The sequence below is a fragment of the Drosophila sechellia genome, chromosome 2L, assembly GCF_004382195.2.
Source record: "Drosophila sechellia strain sech25 chromosome 2L, ASM438219v1, whole genome shotgun sequence".
NCBI classification, from domain to species: domain Eukaryota; kingdom Metazoa; phylum Arthropoda; class Insecta; order Diptera; family Drosophilidae; genus Drosophila; species Drosophila sechellia.
The window spans coordinates 1,919,159-1,936,831 of record NC_045949.1 but is presented as its reverse complement, the minus strand read 5'-3'; the positions used below and the strand labels follow the sequence as shown (position 1 = coordinate 1,936,831).

The 17,673-nt window shown below is 47.4% G+C and overlaps 4 protein-coding genes and 1 non-coding gene across 12 annotated transcripts in view; 4 read left to right on the top strand and 1 right to left on the bottom strand.

The window, feature by feature from the left end:
* The first annotated feature begins 570 nt into the window (after positions 1-570).
* Positions 571-4,812, top strand: LOC6617426 (fez family zinc finger protein erm). The gene is made up of 2 exons (XM_002041714.2): positions 571-800; positions 2,173-4,812. The coding sequence occupies exons 1-2, from the start codon at positions 789-791 to the stop codon at positions 3,994-3,996; spliced, it is 1,836 nt and encodes a 611-aa protein (XP_002041750.1). The 5' UTR covers positions 571-788; the 3' UTR covers positions 3,997-4,812.
* A 3,455-nt stretch (positions 4,813-8,267) lies between these two features.
* On the top strand, positions 8,268-9,212 carry LOC6617425 (protein lifeguard 1). Its single transcript, XM_032724095.1, has 3 exons — positions 8,268-8,485; positions 8,544-8,792; positions 8,851-9,212. The coding sequence occupies exons 1-3, from the start codon at positions 8,384-8,386 to the stop codon at positions 9,205-9,207; spliced, it is 708 nt and encodes a 235-aa protein (XP_032579986.1). The 5' UTR covers positions 8,268-8,383; the 3' UTR covers positions 9,208-9,212.
* A 50-nt stretch (positions 9,213-9,262) lies between these two features.
* Positions 9,263-9,793, top strand: LOC6617424. The gene is made up of 2 exons (XM_002041712.2): positions 9,263-9,289; positions 9,347-9,793. Exon 2 carries the CDS (start codon positions 9,398-9,400, stop codon positions 9,743-9,745), a length of 348 nt encoding a protein of 115 aa, XP_002041748.1. The 5' UTR covers positions 9,263-9,289; positions 9,347-9,397; the 3' UTR covers positions 9,746-9,793.
* Positions 9,794-10,707: 914 nt separating this feature from the next.
* Positions 10,708-17,673, bottom strand: part of LOC6617422 (mitogen-activated protein kinase-binding protein 1) — a 55,360-nt gene continuing 48,394 nt past the window's right edge. For 3 of the 8 annotated variants that reach the window (XM_032725438.1, XM_032716068.1, XM_032727421.1), the window contains 10 exons: positions 17,471-17,613; positions 17,143-17,187; positions 16,388-16,499; positions 13,334-13,429; positions 13,109-13,257; positions 12,966-13,041; positions 12,830-12,904; positions 12,569-12,769; positions 12,352-12,505; positions 10,708-12,240 (listed from right to left, as the gene is read on the bottom strand). In XM_032725438.1, the coding sequence (XP_032581329.1) occupies positions 12,060-12,240; positions 12,352-12,505; positions 12,569-12,769; positions 12,830-12,904; positions 12,966-13,041; positions 13,109-13,257; positions 13,334-13,429; positions 16,388-16,499; positions 17,143-17,187; positions 17,471-17,613 (1,232 nt within the window). In that variant the 3' untranslated portion in view covers positions 10,708-12,059. Of the gene's footprint in view, positions 12,241-12,351; positions 12,506-12,568; positions 12,770-12,829; positions 12,905-12,965; positions 13,042-13,108; positions 13,258-13,333; positions 13,430-13,621; positions 16,142-16,387; positions 16,500-17,142; positions 17,188-17,470; positions 17,614-17,673 lie in introns of all 8 variants that reach the window. The other 5 variants (XM_002041711.2, XM_032714254.1, XM_032714787.1 and 2 more) reach the window with 4 other exon arrangements.
* On the top strand, positions 16,850-16,920 carry Trnag-gcc. The gene has a single exon. It is a non-coding gene; the product is annotated as a tRNA-Gly (tRNA).

Genomic DNA, 17,673 nt, shown 5'->3' with positions numbered 1-17,673 from the left:
GTGTGAACGGAATACGGCCAAAGGTGGCCCATCCATCCATCCATCCATCCGTCCGTCCATCGCTCTCTTTCCAGCAGCCGAGTGCTACGCATAGTGCGCTCCCTCTTTCGCGGAACCTCATCCATCTCGTCACTCCTCTATGTATCATCTTCCCGGGCTCTGAGCTCTATCTCTATATAAATATTTTAGGGGCGGTCTCTGCTCACTGCCTCTCTCTTTCGCCGTAATATTCCAATTCGACATTTTGTCTTTTCATTCATAATGCAGTCGCAGTCGGCGGCGACGTCGGCGTCAGGACATATCCTCCAATCTGAACGTGATGATTAAGTTCTCCTTCTGCCCGTCGCTCCCATCAATCCATCTCGCTCTGTCGCTCGACCAGGACATCTGCTTCTCTCTCTCCCTCCCTCGGCATGCATTTCACCTCTCACTCTCGCCAACGGCGGCATCGCGCAGGACTCTCGGGGGTTGTTTCGCCAGGATTCACCCCAGCACTCGCCGTGTGTCCTTTTCATATTTCTTAAGGCCCGCACCGCTCGCTGTTTGCCTTCATTCCGCTTCGGTCGCTGATCCTGTGCTGAACGCGTCCTGTTCCTCGCGTCCCTCGATTTGCATTTAAAAAGCGTATATCCTTTTCGACGAAACAAGTGAACTTTAAATAGTAAAGTAAAAGGACCAAGCTTAAGCCAGTTCAATTTGTGTGTGCCAACTGTTGTGTGTCGCCTCTAACAAGTGGAGATCGGCCGCCTGCCAAGGGAACTGGATATCCACATAGGCAGTGCCTGAATATGGTATACTTTGTACGTATTCGATACTTAAAAATTTAATTTATTACTCTGTAATTGCAAAACTCCGACGGGAAAAGGGAAAAATTGTAAAGAACAAGTTAGCGTTTATAAGTAAGGCATTTAAATGGATCTATGTCTTCTTTAGATAATATTCAGCCGTGTATCTTTACCATCACAACTCATAACACTTATGATTTTGATTAACCCCATCATAGCTTCTAACATGTGCTAGGGCATAGCCACTTGCTCAACTCAAGACAAAGTTTCCAAGTGCCTGTGTGTTCTGTTGATTGAATATTATTCCACGCACTTGGTTAATAAGCTCGATGCGGCTCGCACTCCCCAAGTGGCGTTCATAGAGGAAACTTTTGAAGTGGCCACTAGAACACCAACATAATTCGGCTGCTTAAAAGTGGAACTACTCGCTCGTGTAGTTTGGCACCCGGGAAACTTTGGGATCGAGGGCTGACCGCCGCTGCCTCCGGGTCAGCGTGTGAAATGATACCCGCCTCCCGTTTAATGAGATTAAAGCGCACTTTGGGAGGGAAACTGCAAGATGGACGAGCTGCGGACCCAGATGGGAGCTGGGCCTGCTGAGGCGTCAAATCAAGTTAATTAAAAGCGGCAAGGAAGTCGGTAATCGCACCGGATGTCGCACATTAGCCACACTCGAGGGCACATGGGGAAGATGGAGCCGGCGAGGCGGCGATGCGGCCTTACACCTCCAGTCGAGTGTAAGCGATTTAATGAATCGCACATAAAGCCAAGACCCGCGCCAAAAAATTCGCATACTCCTTACTGGGCCTGTGTTATGATTGATGGCAATATGCTGTCGAAAGGATTGAGGTCTTTGTTTGGGTTAAGTGGAGTGTAAGCCAGGGCCAAGCACGGGTTAAATGCAAATAGCCTGGTATGCAAAATCAATCGGGAAATATTATGGAACGCACTGCGGTTTGCGTTTAATTGCAACCCGCTGGCTGGCCCTGAATTATCCTGCGGAAATGTCCTGCCGCTGGGAGCACGCCCTCCGCTGGCGTTTGTTTGTGCTCCCGAATTGCCAATGCATTAGTCGCACTTGACTGATCAGGCGGTAAATAGTATGCACAGCTGCGGTCAAAACAATAGGGACCATTTGAAATCGCGCAACTTGGGAATAGGTGTTGTTATTATATTCATAATTATATCCCGAAATATATGCTTTAGATATTTGCTTTCGAAGCCAAGAAGCTTTTAGAAAGGTATGGGAACCAGACATGTTATTTATCCTAGTTATTTCCCCCCAACTGTGGTCACAAACAATGGAGGCGTATGCCTTCGATTAATTGATAACCCGTTGCTTAGTTTGCATACTCAATTTGGCTCTTTGTTTCCTCCCTACTTGCAGAGTCCGCGTGGCATGCAACCGTGTAGTCCAGCGGGAGAAGTCGCAATGATGCCGCCGTCGAAGAGCCCCGTGATGGAGAGCGCCGCCTCCGACCAGAATCCTGCCCAGCAGAGCCAGCAGCAGGACGAGCAAAGCGCCAAGCGGGCGTGTCCCCTGAAGTTTTCGATAGCCAAGATCATGGAGCCGGATCACAGGCCCAGCCAAGTGCCACCGCCGCAGCCCGCTCCGGCTTCCTTCGCCACCAACGATGACGACGAGGATGAGGATCCGGATATCGATGCCGACTCGGAGCGCTCCTGCAGCCCCATCGAGGTGATCAGCCTGGATCAGTCGCCATCCACCGTCAACTATGACTCCGCTTTCAAGAAGTATGTGCCGGGTCCGTGTTCGGGCGCCACTTCATCGGTAGCCTCGCCGCCTAGCACCGCTGCTGTTCAGCAGTTTGTGAGCTCCCGCCACCAGGAGCTGCTCTCTCAGTATCCCCTGCTGTACTATGCACCCAATCAGCTGATGTGCGCCGCCGCTGCCGCCCAATATGCGGCATTGACCGCCCAACAGCAATCGCTGGCCAGCGCCGCCCACCTGAGCAGCTTCACCGCCTCCCTGAACGCCAGTTTGCATCACTCTCAGTCGCTGAGAAGGAATCTGGGCCATCCTCTGGCCGCGGCAGCTGCCGTGGCGGCTGTGGCCCAATCCCAGGCTGTACCCAATCTGCAACATACCTTGGAAAAGTCGCCAGTGGCGCAGAGAACAGCCCAGAGTTCGGGATTGCAGGCAAACTTGAAGAGGAAACGATCGCCGCAGGATCAGGGCGAGGTGACGCCGCCACCAGCGTCTACTGCCACTTCCGCCACTGGAGCCAGATCCCGCTCCCCGTCGCCTCAAGGATCCATCGAGGACAGCAGTCCCGGATCGGCCAGTGGCGGCAAGCCCAAGACCTTCTCCTGCCTGGAATGTGGCAAGGTGTTCAACGCCCACTACAATCTCACCCGCCACATGCCCGTCCACACCGGAGCTAGGCCGTTTGTGTGCAAGGTCTGCGGCAAGGGATTCCGCCAGGCCTCGACTCTCTGCCGGCACAAGATCATCCACACGTCGGAGAAGCCGCACAAGTGCCAGACCTGCGGCAAGGCCTTCAACCGCTCCTCCACCCTCAACACCCACTCGCGCATCCACGCCGGCTACAAGCCCTTCGTGTGCGAGTACTGCGGCAAGGGCTTCCACCAGAAGGGCAACTACAAGAACCACAAGCTGACCCACAGCGGCGAAAAGGCCTACAAGTGCAACATCTGCAACAAGGCCTTCCACCAGGTCTACAACCTCACCTTCCACATGCACACGCACAACGACAAGAAGCCCTACACCTGCCGCGTCTGCGCCAAGGGATTCTGCCGGAACTTCGATCTGAAGAAGCACATGCGGAAGCTGCACGAGATCGGCGGCGATCTGGATGACCTGGACATGCCACCCACCTACGACAGGCGGCGCGAGTACACGCGCCGGGAGCCACTTGCCTCCGGTTACGGTCAGGCATCGGGTCAACTAACGCCGGACTCCAGTTCCGGCAGCATGTCGCCGCCCATCAATGTGACCACACCCCCACTTTCCAGCGGCGAGACGAGCAATCCCGCCTGGCCCAGGTCCTCCGTTTCGCAGTACCCGGCCGGTAGCTTCCACCACCAGCTCGGAGTGGCTCCACCTCACGATTATCCCAGTGGCTCCGCCTTCCTGCAACTCCAGCCGCAGCAGCCACATCCGCAAAGCCAGCAGCACCACCAGCAGCAGCAGAGACTCTCGGAGACCTTCATAGCCAAGGTGTTTTGACAGCGATACTACGCGGAAAGCTTGAACAGCTCCACGGGGTCGACCTCGACGACCAGCTCCACGGTGACCACCACCACCACGGCCATATCCTCGATGGCCACCTCCAGGAGCGATCTGCTGATCGACTGACTGCAGTTTGTTGCAGCGGCGGCCGCTGCGAGTAGCTCGAATTCCGGGCAGGATACCGGCGAATCGCCGTCCCCGGAGCTCGGATGCACTGCTCTGGGCAGTGCTGTCCGCGCACTGAACGGACTCTTCTAGGCAGAAGGACCCCTGCCCACCTCCACCCACCCCGCAGAACCTCAGCAGCCACCAAATGGTTTCAACTTGTGCAATACCCCACTCAGAAGATGATGATGACGATGATGATCCCAACGCTCAGCCACATCTCCAAGCAGCATTTTGTACATAGCGTATCCCTATGAAGTCCCACAGAACACTCTACTCAAGCAGCTCTCTCGATGTATAGATGTAGTTAAAGGATTTAACTAGTTAGTCGCCAATACCGAAAGCCCTGAGTTCCGTGTAGATCGGCTACACGGATCCTCCAGGTCTCGTTTCGATATAGGAAATGGTGTTTTTAATATTCCGTTAGAGCTTTTTGGGATCTGTCAACCGACATACATATATGAAAATGTATCTTAGAGTTGCACTAGATATCCGTACTGTACTCTATCCCTAAGTGTCTGTGTAACCCAACGCAAATTAATGAAATTGAGAAACATTTTAACGAAGATCCATGAATGCATTGTATTTGTTTAGGTCTTAAGTGATATTATTGATACTGTTTAAGCAATAAATCAATTCTTCAATTATTAAACGAAAATGGTGTTTACATATGCTGAAAAAGCGGGTTATCCCTGTATAATATCCAGATGCACATATGCAAATAACTGAGCAACGGTGTGGGGCCATTGAGTCGAGTGGAGGTATCCTAAATAATGCAAATGGATGAGAAATGAAAACAATTATTGCTGCATTACTCGGGCCCAAGAGTCGCGTTTAATGGGCTCTAAACTGTCGCCACGTCTGCCGCATGACATTTGCAACTTAATTAGTGGCGACCAGCCCCACTTTTCCACCTTCCACTCGGGAAAACTCCGCAGGTGGGCTGCTCCTGCCACACGCCTCAGTCATTTGCATAGCACTTTGATCTGTGGCTCGAGAAAAGCCAGGAATCCCGGAATGGAAATGGGTCTGGAGCAGGAAGGTTGACGTTCTCATAAAAATGCAACAGAAGCATTCTTATTAGTCGGGCGGCTCAATTAATAAGGCATGGTTGAAGTATATGAAAAATATATGACCTTAGTAATTACCAAATATATTCAAGTGCTCAATATGAATAACTTTACTTGACAAGTTCAAATATTTATGTTTATTGTGATGGCCTCTTGTAGTCCTGCTGTCTTTGGTTTGGTGACAGCGGACTATTGTTAGGCTTTAATACGAACGTCAGGAGCGATGCATGTGATGTCCACTTGAGTTGACATCTTTCCCCTTTTCCCAGGCCAAATCACATGAATAATTCAGAGCGCATTGAATATCCAAATGGGAACGAAAAGCGAAATCGAGCGCTGCGATGCGTTGCTTTTTTATGCAAATAATCAAAGACGACTGACGTACAGTGGGCCCTCAGCATATGCTCAAGCACACCGCCCACTGATTCCATTCGCATGACAGTTCCGGAGAGCGAGCCCTTTGGTTGTGCCCAATTTTCGATGATGACTTCTGACACCGCCTCGCGGCGTTCTTTTGAACCAAATCGGATTCCTCGATTCCTATCGTCGTCGAAGGCCAACCCCCAATTGTGGAATGAATGTGAATGGTCCTTCAGCCGTTGTCATGTTGGTCGCTCCCCCAGTCCATTCCTTTTGATGTTTGCCTTATGCACGCCCAGTCGACCATTCGAGTGTCCATCTGCCTAGCCATCTGGGCGAAGTGCCCCCAATCCCACACCCTATTCCCCCATTCAATCCCACTGACACAAACCGACTTATTTGGCTAATTGAACGCGGTTGGTCGTTGGCAGCACTTCATGCAGATCTGGCCCGGATAACTCGACACTTTTCCACTTCTCGGCCCGCTTATGCATGACACCTTGGCACTCCGGACAATACGACTTGGTCACCCGGCCGGACGACATTAATTAAGCTAATTAATAGCTATTGATCCTCGGGCGGTGCCAAAGTTTTGATTTCCGCCCGAAGGAAGCTGCTAATGAGCGATTAGGTGGGAAAATGCAGAAGTGTCAAGGCTCTTGTTTATTCCCTTCTATAATAGGTGTAATAAGACATCTATTACACAGCAATGTAATATTAATAGTTTACTTCTAGCAGATAATGTAAGATTAATCTAACATACCCACTCGATTTGCCTAGAAGTACCTCTAAATATCTGGCATTACATTCATTACATTAGTAAGGAGGAACCTTGGTAAGCACAGATGTAATCACGAACTTATAGTTGCACTTTCCATCCTTAAAAGTAATATAATAACTTCCGCCATATTTGAAAGCCGCCAAAACTGTTTACCCGCCGTAAACAATTTCCGCAGGCGCCATAATTTTTATATAGCCCCCCGAAATAAGCATAATATTTTCGCCTTTGTTTTTAGCATATCAATAACTCTTATCGGCGGTTGGGGGCCGTGGCACGCCCGCCGATTGTGCCACAACAACTCGAGCACGCAACAGGGGGAAAGTGCGGAAAATGCGAGCACTCGAGCCCCTCGCTGCACACAATAAAAATTATAATCCAATTCCATTGTCCGTCGCCGGGGGGGTGGGAGGTGGGAAAATACGGCAGACAACGACTGCGCTTATCGCCCAAAATGAGGCAGAACAATGAGGACACGGATGAGGATGGATGGATGGCTGGATGGATGGATGATGCACCGAGGCGGGGATGTAAGTCGAGCGTGAACTGCAACGTAATCTCTTCCGGATATGATTGCGCCACCAAGTGCGAGGGATTGTCTGCCACCGGTGCTGTGACCTATCAGCTTTGTGTGCTGGCATCTTTGTGTGCCCTGTATCTTGTGTCCTGGCATCACTCGGCTCAGCTGAGTTCAGCCCAGCACAATCTGCTGCGATTACAATTTCTTAAAAAGCTAAAGCTGCATTTTCCTTTCAATTACGGACGCCCTCGGCGGCTCCTAATGGCCATATAAGTGTATCTCCTGTGCCAACAATGTGCTGGCTAAAAAAAGGAGAACAAAACAACACTTAACCCACGTTAATTGTCGACTCTCTGAACTATGACACGATCCCTTGCCACTCCTCCACATCGAAAGTGTCCCATGTCAATGGCTGGCTGCCATTAGAAGAAGAGGAAGCCACGGGGCGCTAAAGATTCCATTTGAGTATCTATAGTTGGTCTTCTACGGGCGGGAAGGGTCCTCTACACTGTCAGAAAATTCCTTGCAAGTTTTGAAACGCTTCTGAAAAATACATAATCAGCAATTTTATTTGAAGCTTGTTCCAGCACGTTCACCCATTCCATATACACATTTTTCATGGATCAGCGCCTTCATCTGAGCTTTGCAGCTTAGTTCTGACCCTTCGATCCTTTCCCGGGGAAGAGCAGCTGACTTGGAGCAGACTCTGGACGGGGTGGTACGCAAGGCTGGCTTGGATTCGCTTTTCCGGGCAGCAGTTGCTCGACTTCCCAGCGAGAAGCGCGAGGCGAGAGGCCGGAAAACGATGACAATATGTGATGGGATCGACGAGCTGCTTGGCAACACATTGAAATGCATTCGAGTCGACGTAACACGGCTCAATTAGTGCGGTTCAGCGACTGCCAATGCAGCTTCTGCTGTCATCGTGTCCTCCAGTCTCCGCATCCGCTTCCACATCCTCGTCCTGCCCCGAGTCCTTGCGATTCTATTGCTCCAGCCATTGTCCGCCTGTTCGCCTGGCTTTATGTCAACTTCTTGCACGCTTATTCACACCTGAGCACAAAACCGCACCGCGGTTTTTTGCTGCCTGAGGAGTCACGAATGCGACGCCAGCTTCCCAGTTTTCCACGCCGCATTTTCACATTGGCGGGCAGCGAGGCGTCGCTCATTACGTGAAAAGCTGCTGGCAAGGATTCGCCCACATTTCATTAATTAGTCCTCCTTAGTGTGGTCTGCTTCGCCGCCTCTTGGCTCAGGAAAGGGATATAAGGATATATAAAGATATAAAACAGGTAACTAACAAGTAATGCTTAAAGATGATGTCCTGGTTCAAGCGGAGTATCTTTTTAATATAGTTATCATTTCATATCATATCATATCATGAATAAGCTTTAGATCTCTGAAAACTGAGCCAAGTCTGTGCACCTGCTGTCAAGGAAATACATAACTATATAATATCTTCTGGAAAATCAATTGCTTAGGTAAATCAAAATGCGGTGTTGTTCGGAAAGAAGTGAAGAGCGGGCGCCCATGTATTTTGAGGACCGGTATAGCCGTCGGATCTTCATCAGTAGGGTTTTGATGATAGTGGCCGTGAGTACCCATGACATAGGAACTCAATGGGTTTTCCAATAACACGAGTACGTTGCAGATTAACTTGCTCATGACTACGCTGATATTGACTTTTTGTGTGTTCCACATGGGAGCCAGGAAGTTCCTACTGAAGTACTGGTACATAGGGTTGGTCGGAATCGGTATTATATTGATATTTTCCTTTTTGATGTGCTGCTGCTCCTTCCTGTTCCGGAGCTCGCCATGCAAGTACATATTACTGGTAATATATGTGTTGGCCCATGCCTGTGTGGTTTGCAGTGTAGCGGTTCGATATCAACCGAAACTGGTAGGAGAATATTGATATTTGGATAGTATAACCTTTATGATACCACCGCCATTTATAGGTATTTATAGCCGTGGCCAGCTGTGCTGCCATTGTGGTGTTGCTGTTTCTCTTTGCCAGATTTGCACCTTGCGATTTCACCGGATGCTGGATCTTCGTTTTCGTATTCTCTCTAGTAGTTATGATCATGGGAATAGTGGCCATTTTATTTCCAACCATACGCATAGTGTACGCATCGCTTGGAGTACTCCTATTCTGCGTGTATATAGTGATTCATATCCAATTGATAATTGGCGGCAGGACCCACAAAAACCAGTTGGACGAGTCGGATTATGTATTGGCTGCCATGATGCTATACAGCGACATTGTATTCCTCTTCGTGTTTTTACTAGACTTAATTGGCTTGATAGATGCATAAAAATAAATGGGTTTATATAGAGCTTAAAAACATTTTTTACTTTAAATTCAGATGCCGAGCATTTGCTGTCACACAGAAATAGGTGAGCATACAAAATATACAGGATTGTAATATTTCGGATTGTGTTCTGATTACATAGCCAATTTCGAAGTCGATCAGTAGAAACCTAAAATCAATTCTCTGAAAAAAAATGACGTGCGAAGTGCAGAATTTCATAGATGGCATGTCGCAGACTTTTTGTAAGCACAAAGAGATGCGCAAATGCCAAATGCTCGAGATCCTGGACAAAGTGCGTTCCTGCGATTGCAGGCACAAAAAAAGGCTAAACAACTGCTGGATGCTCAAGTCTGGACGCCGGCAACCCGCATCCAAGGGCTGGACCCTCTACCTCGTCGCCGCCTGCTTCGGTTTGCTCCTGCTCATGATCATCTATGTGATCCATGTGGCCAGAAGGTACAATCATGTACGGGCCTACGGCAGCAGCGCCTGCGGATCCACTTTGTTCTACAGCTACACGGACTGCGATGTGTTCTACTAGGGATTACTAACCAAGCTCACTTATATTTTGACTTAATTGTTCAATAAAGCTTTCCAATAGCATATCCATTGTACGAATTAATAGGTTTGTAAAGTAAGGCCATCATGCTAACTCCAAATTGACGCCGAATCAATACACACTTTTCCCACTGCTCACTTCATTTTTGTATTTATTTTTCCATGGTCCGAGTTACACATTCAGACATTCAGGAGATGATGGGTCCTGCGAAAGTTGGGTGGCCCAGGGCAGGGGCGTGTCTGGCATTATTGGGAACATTCGTGCTCAACTTTTCACCCGCTTTATGATTGGACGCTGCCGTAAATTATGCATAAAGCATAAGGGCCAGAAAGAGACCGAGCGACGGGAGCGAGAAGGAGGGCGAGTGCTGTCTTTCGGGGTGAGTCCGTCATCGAACGTGCCATTCAGTTTTATTGGGTTATCGAGTGGGACAGGACCTTCCAGCCCCACCTCCCCCCGTCCACGGAAGTGCCCGCTTGTTGGCCTAACTCAATATTGACACACGTTAATTGAAGCCCGCCGGCTGCCAAAAGTATCAATGGCCATCCCTTAGCCGTGGGTCAGCGCCGAACTGAACAACCATTGCCTGCTCACATTGTGTTGCCGGTGTGTGGGGAGAGGAGGAGAGGTGGGTTTCCGGGTGGGTGGGACTTTGGGATGGACCTAGGTGGGATCTCAAAGGTGTAAGCTCATGTTTGGTACCATGTAAGGGTATAAACTTATTGTGTCCCATGAAATATGTCGTTAATTTAACGTTTAGCTTTAAGTGGAGTACACCCTTAGCTGGACTTTTGGGGTGGTGGATGCCCAACTGATTGTGTCCCACATGTTGGCCGATTACGTCACCTGCTGCGCGGTCATCTCTTTGTAGGCGGTAATAAACACCGATTGCCAAGGTAATTTTAAACGATCCGTAATTGACTCACACATTGGGTTCTCCAAACTTTACTTTTGTTCAGTAAACGTTGAATTATGTTTTATTACATGGCTTTCAATATTTCTTAGGCGTAACAATACACAATTCCTGCAGTTAGTCGTTTTAGTCGCTTATAGATGAGGATATTATTTGGTTCTGAATGAAGTCCATCCCATATATATATATAGTTTGTGAGTTCTTGGCAATCCTGGTGTCATATGACGTTTGCATATGTGCAGGATCTCTGAGGGTTTAGATTTCCTTGACCCCAAAAACTTTGCCGCCAAATCAAGAAAAGTGTGAGCCTTAAGTTCATGGGGTCTCGGGGTTAAGTCGTTAAGAGAATGGACCTCGCGATATTTTGTTAATAGAAATCGGTAGTAAAACAAGAAATAGTTTAATGTTTTCAAAAATTATGCATTATGTATTATTTTCGCTTTGAATTAGTTGTTTTTTAGTTTAGTTCTGAGTTTAGATAGCATAATTAATCGTAAGTGTTGGTTTTTCCTATTTTAAGTTAAATTTAATACATTTTGTTTAGTTGTAAATTATTGTAATGTAAATTTTAGGACTAATTCAAGTTCATATCTAGGTATATATGTATATTTATAGGTAGTGTTATAATTGTTGCAAATACAATCGAATAATTAACTAATACAGAATAATTACAGAACAAATTGATTGGAAATAGATTTCTTCGCTCTGATCAAACATCTGAATATCTTTGATTCTTCACATAAGCAATTCTCAGATAATCATTTGTGGCATGTCTAGATGCATATAAATATAATGTGAGTAGAGGCATACATAGTATATGGGTATAAATTGAAATTTTGGAATATTCAAATTTGACACACATTTCTCGTACTTTTGTCTTTTCTTTTTCATTTGGAGTGATTCGCATACAGAACGTCAACAAAAAGAGAGAATAAATCATACAGAAAGAAGGCATAGACTAAGCGCACTTTGTAACAATTCGCTCGACTCCTCGACCGGTCCGGTCATTCCGTATCATTCCGCCTTAAACTCAAATAACACTTAACACGTACATAAACCTATTAAGCTTATTAAACTTAACATTTACAGAATTTAATTCAAGCTAAACGCAATCGGTTGACATATAAATTATCGTTAAAAGAAATGCACACGCGCACAAAAACGAAACAGAAAACTTAGCGGCTACGCAACTTGAACTAATTGCTAAGAAAATAAATTTACATCAACTGTGAATGTTTATTAATTACAAATTAGTGGTTGGTTGCTTGATTTGCTTGCCGTTCGCCTGTGTGTGGGTTCAGTTAAATAAATAGGTGTTGGTTAGTCCTTCCCGCAGATCCGCTGCCCTCGATTAGTCATTTAGTCTATCCTAAGCTCTACACACTAGGAGTTATTCTCACAGTCATCGGGTTTGTGCTTTGTGCGTAAATTGCTCAAAAGATCGGCACAGTTGTTGACCATCATCAGATAGTCTCCGTTGTCAGCGTTCAGCTGATCGTGGTTCAATCCCCCACTACCACCCACTCCTAATCCCCCGCCTCCGTTGTTCGTCTTATCCGCTTGTCTGGAAAAAAGATATCGTCTCGATTAGTACTCTGAATGGGATCTAAGCATTGCATGAGTATACAGTTCTTTTTGTGCAGGCTGTAGATTCACACTAAACTATAAATCCTACCGATTGGTGATGCTGCTTAGCATATTCCTGGACATGATCAGGGCGTTCTCCAGTTCCTTCAGCAGCAGCGTATTCTTCAGATTCGCATGCAGCTGCATAGCTGCTTGTGTGGTTGTATAAAGTTTATTGATCACATTGTGTACTTGGGCTTCAGCTGCAAGGAAATACATACATAGTTAATAAATATTTAAAAATATATTTTGAAATATTTTCTTACGATCTGTGCCCTCGAAATCCTCTGTGGAAGTCACTCCGCTCCTCTGTTTGGCATTTCCGCCGGGGCTGCCACTGTTGTTGATCATCAGTTTGCTCTTGTGATCAAAGGCCAGGTTCCTAGGCCTTGGTGGCACAATGGGCTTATTGTTGACAGTGCTATTGGGCGTCTCCTCGGAGCTGGAGTCGTCCTGAATGGGCGTGGCTAATGGGGGCGTATACATAATTATTTCCGTTCGAAAGAGGACAAAACAAGGACACTCACCGCTGCTAAAGTTTGGCGTCTTTCGCCGATTGTTGTTAACATTGTTAATCTTGTTGCTGTATTGGCGATTCGCAGCTGCAGGTTATGGATTAGGTTAATTTGATTATTTCTCATTTTAAGAATTAAATTTACTCACCAATGGGTCCGTTGCTGCGTCCTTGCCCGTTGCTGGCACTTCGCAAGCGGTTGCTGTCCTCGGGTTCCGAGTCGCTCTACATAAAAATTAAGAGGGATAATATAATTTAGGAATGGAAAATGAATTGGTTGCTTAGTACTTACGCCCTGATTGAGAACGTTCATGGAGTTGCTGGAGGCACCCAACCCAGTTTTGCCCTGCAAACTGTTCCTTTTGCTAGCCGATCGTGAGACGTTTCCATTTCGGTGCTGGACCTGCGGCTTCTGTGGAGTGCCATTCTGCGATTTTCCAGCTGCAAGATCGGTCCAAAAATTGAAAATAAGTACTTTTGAGATTTACACCAGGGGTATAGAACCGAGGGTGCTTACGCTTGCCAAAGTTGCCCATGTGCAGGTCGCTCAGCGAGCAGGCGCGGCGTATGGAGGACTCCTCGATGGGCATGGGATTGAGCGTTTTGGGATTGCCTGAAATGTGGGTCAGAGATTAGTTTCGGCTCGGGTCATGCGGTTATGGTATTTACTGTGCTAGGATATCGAGAAATGGCGGGTGGTGGTCAAAAAGGGGAAATAAAAACTAGTAAATAACTGTGGGTGCGCAAATGAAGGTGGCGAAAAACTCAAGAGGCACAACAACCAAGGCGGAAATGGGGCTCAAACCTGGCTCCATCCTCAAAACAACAGTCTGTCCGATGTCATCGTGCTCAGTGCAATCTGCAGTGATCCCTGGGTTCGCCAGATCTCCGCTCTCATCGTCGGCAATCACTTCTTTCGCCAACTCCACACCCTGGCTGTTGTAGATGCCAGTGAAATCGGTGCTCTCCAGGACATCTGGCAAGCTGCAGTTTCTGCGGATGTTCCTCGCATAGGCGCACAAATTCGAGGCATCTTTGGATGCCAGATCCTCATCATCTGTGGGATCTTCACCTCTGGCCAGCATGTCAAAGTTCATGGTCAAACTTTTCACATAGCCCTTCTCCTTGGCATTGCAGTTGAAGGGCCTCAATCGCGATTCGGTGGCCAGACGTATTTGCTCCATTTTGTTCTCCTCCATGGCGATTAACTTCTCGATGATGTCGATCTTTTTGGCTATATTCTGGCACTGGTGGCTGGTGGAGCTGCCTGCTACTTTTCCCTTTCCACTTCCTCCCTTTCCGCTGATCTTGCCGGCGTTGTCAAGGTTTTTTCGATACTTTTCCCGCTCTTGTTGTATCTCATCTACCACTGCTTGAAGTTGGGGTTTGGTGTACAGTTTAAGGCTCTGCATGTTTTCCAGATTCTCCGGAGCATTTCCGTTCTCCGCAAAATACATTTCGAAACTGCGCTCTCCATAATCGCTGGGCAAACTGCCCACCTCCATTTCCGGTGGCTCCTCTTCTCTCGTCAGCCTCTCCCTCTTGGCACTGGGCGTATACTTGATCTGCGAGACTGTGTTGAAGCGCACAGAGATCTTTGGTCTATTTTTCTGCCTCACACTGGTGGCCCTTCGACTGCTTTCGCTGGTATCAAAGCGGGAGACTTTCTTCAGACAACTCTGGGTGGCTGATCCTCCAGCCAGAGCTCCAGAACTTACTGAGCTCCGCATCGCCGGCCTCCTTTGCTGTTCCCGCTCCCTTTGCTTTTCCTTTTCGAATTTCTGTAAATTATGCTCAAATTGCTGGACAACACTGGCGGTTCTGGACTGGGATTTCTGTTTTTGCTGCTTCTCCGTGTGGCTCAAGGTGCTGACTAGATTGTGAGGTTTTGCTGGCACCGGCGGTTTCAGTGGTTTCCTCACAAAAAGATTGTCACCTGATTGCATGGGATTCGAATTCCTTTGTTGTCGCTGTTGGGCGAAGTCCGTACTTAAGGACTTGTTAACACCTGAGGTATATTGCTTATTCTTGGATCGCAGAGTGGGTATATTTTCAGACACCTGAACCTGAGCTATTCTGGGATATGTCTTAGAACTGGGCAGTGGTTTCAGTGGCTCCAGATTGTAGCCTGTAACATCGAAGCTGTCCGTTGTTGTGGAATGCTGTTGTCGCATATAGTAGTCGAAGCTGCCGTAGGCATTGGGGCTGTTCCCGTAGGACTTGGACACCGGACCGTGGATAATAAAGTTTCGGATGCCGGCATGGCGCTGTTGAAGAACAGCCACCTGAGTTTGAGGATACTCCAGGGGAGCACTCTGGCAATCACTTTCATCCGACAGTACGCTTTCCAAGCTGTTGCAATAGCTTCCAGGACCATCGCCATCGGAAAGCAGAGAGAGTGACTCCTGACTCTGCTGGCCGGTGAGGAAGAAACTGGCACTTGAATGGCGTTGGGTCTCCAGAAATCTGGCCTCGTCCAATCTTCTCTGACTGGCCGCAAATTGCTCGGGCTGCAGTATATCCGAGAGGGACACCTTCCTCTCGCATTGGTAAAATTCCCTGTAAACGTAATACTGTGTAGTTCTGCCAGTGGGCGTGGAATCACCAGTGGAACCCAGTCCTCCCAAGTTTCTCAGATTCGCTGGCATTGAGTACGATGCTGGGATACCGGGTTCATCCAGATCTCCGTATTTTCGGGTGATCTCATCAATCATCTTTTCCGTATCAGCATGGATCATGTCCAGAATAGTTCTAGCATCATCAGCATAAACAGAGTGCCTTTTGGGCTCGCCGAGCAGAGCACCTCTCTCGTTTCCCTCGGCAGACCATTCTACCTCTTCGTGGACTGGAGAAACTGGACATGATTTGTAGTGCTTTAGGATGCTAGGCGTACGCCTGTTGTTCCCAGCTGGATTCCTCTTTGCTCTTTGTTGCTGCTGCTGCTGCTGTTGGCGATTTTGCGGCTGGGAATGCGAACGCATTGAAGTTGTGGACCCCGCAGCAGATCCTCCGAACGGAACCCCGGGAGGCGGATGGATCTGATGCACACCCACATGATGTGGATAGGGCGGATAGTGCTGCTGCACCTGCCGCATCGTCTGGAAATTCTGTTGCAGCTTCGATTTCGGGGCAGCACAGTTGAAAAATTTTTGGGAGGCAGGAGGCGCATATTGCTGATGTTGCTGCTGCGCTTGCTGATGTGGCTCCTTTGGAATTTGATATTGCTGCTGCACTGGTGGCTGGAGTTGCTGCTGGGTATTCGTTGTTGCAGACGTTGCTGTTGTGTTTTGAGGGCTAGTATACTGCGAAGTGTCATGGGAGGCAACTAATGGGGTTAGTCAAAGTATCAAAGTAATGGGGCATATTGATCACAAATGGTACCGAATTGTAATACATTAGTTTTACCGCAGATGTCACAAATAGGAGAGCAATATTCAAAGAGAGATAGGCAACAGAGAGAGCAAACAACGGGAGAAAGAGTTTTTGGTTATATTAGCCTACTATCCAACTTGGAGGGGATATTCATTTGGTTTTAAAGCTGTCTGGGTTCAATTCTTCCCCCGTTCCTTACCTGGCTTCGTGTAACGTCCAGGTCCTCCGCCCGCATTCCTCGATCCATCTAAGTTGGCTGCCAGACTCAGGTCCGATATGCTATGGCTTCCCCGGAGGGGTCTATGGCCTACCTGTGGGTCAAAGAATGTAAAATGAATAAGGGAACGTAACCATAAACATAAGTTAGTAAAACACCCAACCGCATAGACTGTAAATATAATAGTTAAAGAAAATTAACACAAAATCGTTAGTAAAGTTAGCAAACGTAAAAACTAAATGAGTAAAGTTATGGAATTGAGTCAGAAAATTGTGAGTGGTTTTCTTGTTGAGAGCTGTGATATGGAGTGAAAGGCTGAGGGAGATCGCTGATCTGCAGCTCACTCGACTCATGAGACCAAGTAAGTTTTTAGTAATCGCTAGTTTAGGCTATTTTTAGAAACAGCTTAGTGTGGTGGGAATTTGATTTTCGTTAAAACACGAAGCATCGGTGGTTCAGTGGTAGAATGCTCGCCTGCCACGCGGGCGGCCCGGGTTCGATTCCCGGCCGATGCATAATTAACTTTTTTGTTTTTAGTTATTTTAATAAATTAGTTATTTTTGTAAGAGTTTTAGAGGTTTAGAGGGTAACTATTATCTATGTGTTCTTTTATTTTTTGTAATGCAGTGCGCTGGGTCTTTCTCCCATGTTTTTAAAAGCATTGTCAAAATGTAACTGCCTAAAGCGTCGTTAAGAAAGCAAAACGTCTTTAGATTCCAAAAAAAAAATCGGCTCACCTCAGCTATAGCATTCAACCGTGTGTTGCCATTTTTTCGCGTACCCTAAACACACAGAGTCGGTCAGGGTTTTATTATTATTTTTTTTTTTTTGGGTGCATGTGTATTTGGGGTGGGAGGTTGGAGATTGGAGGGCGTACCAGACACCATAAACAAATAAGGGACACATATAAAAATACAGAAGAACAACAAAAGAAAAACACAAATTAAATGGGCAAATAAAAGTGCTCAGATAATGGAAAACCGACGAAGCAGTAAAGTCCGCACAGTAGGCACAGTTAAACGGAAGTACACTGAGAGAAAGGTCACTCCTGACCCCAGCACTTACATTCTCCAGCTGCTGCTTGACCTTGTTGATGACCTGCAGCAGTTCCTCCTTTTTGGTGCTAGTATACGACTTGGTGATGGTGGGCGGCGCGGCCACGCTTTTGCCATTCTCCGTATTGTGCTTGGCGCTGATGCTGCGGCGACCTGGAAGATGAAAGTATATGCAATTAAATCCGTAAAGAGATTTCCCAAGATGAAATAATA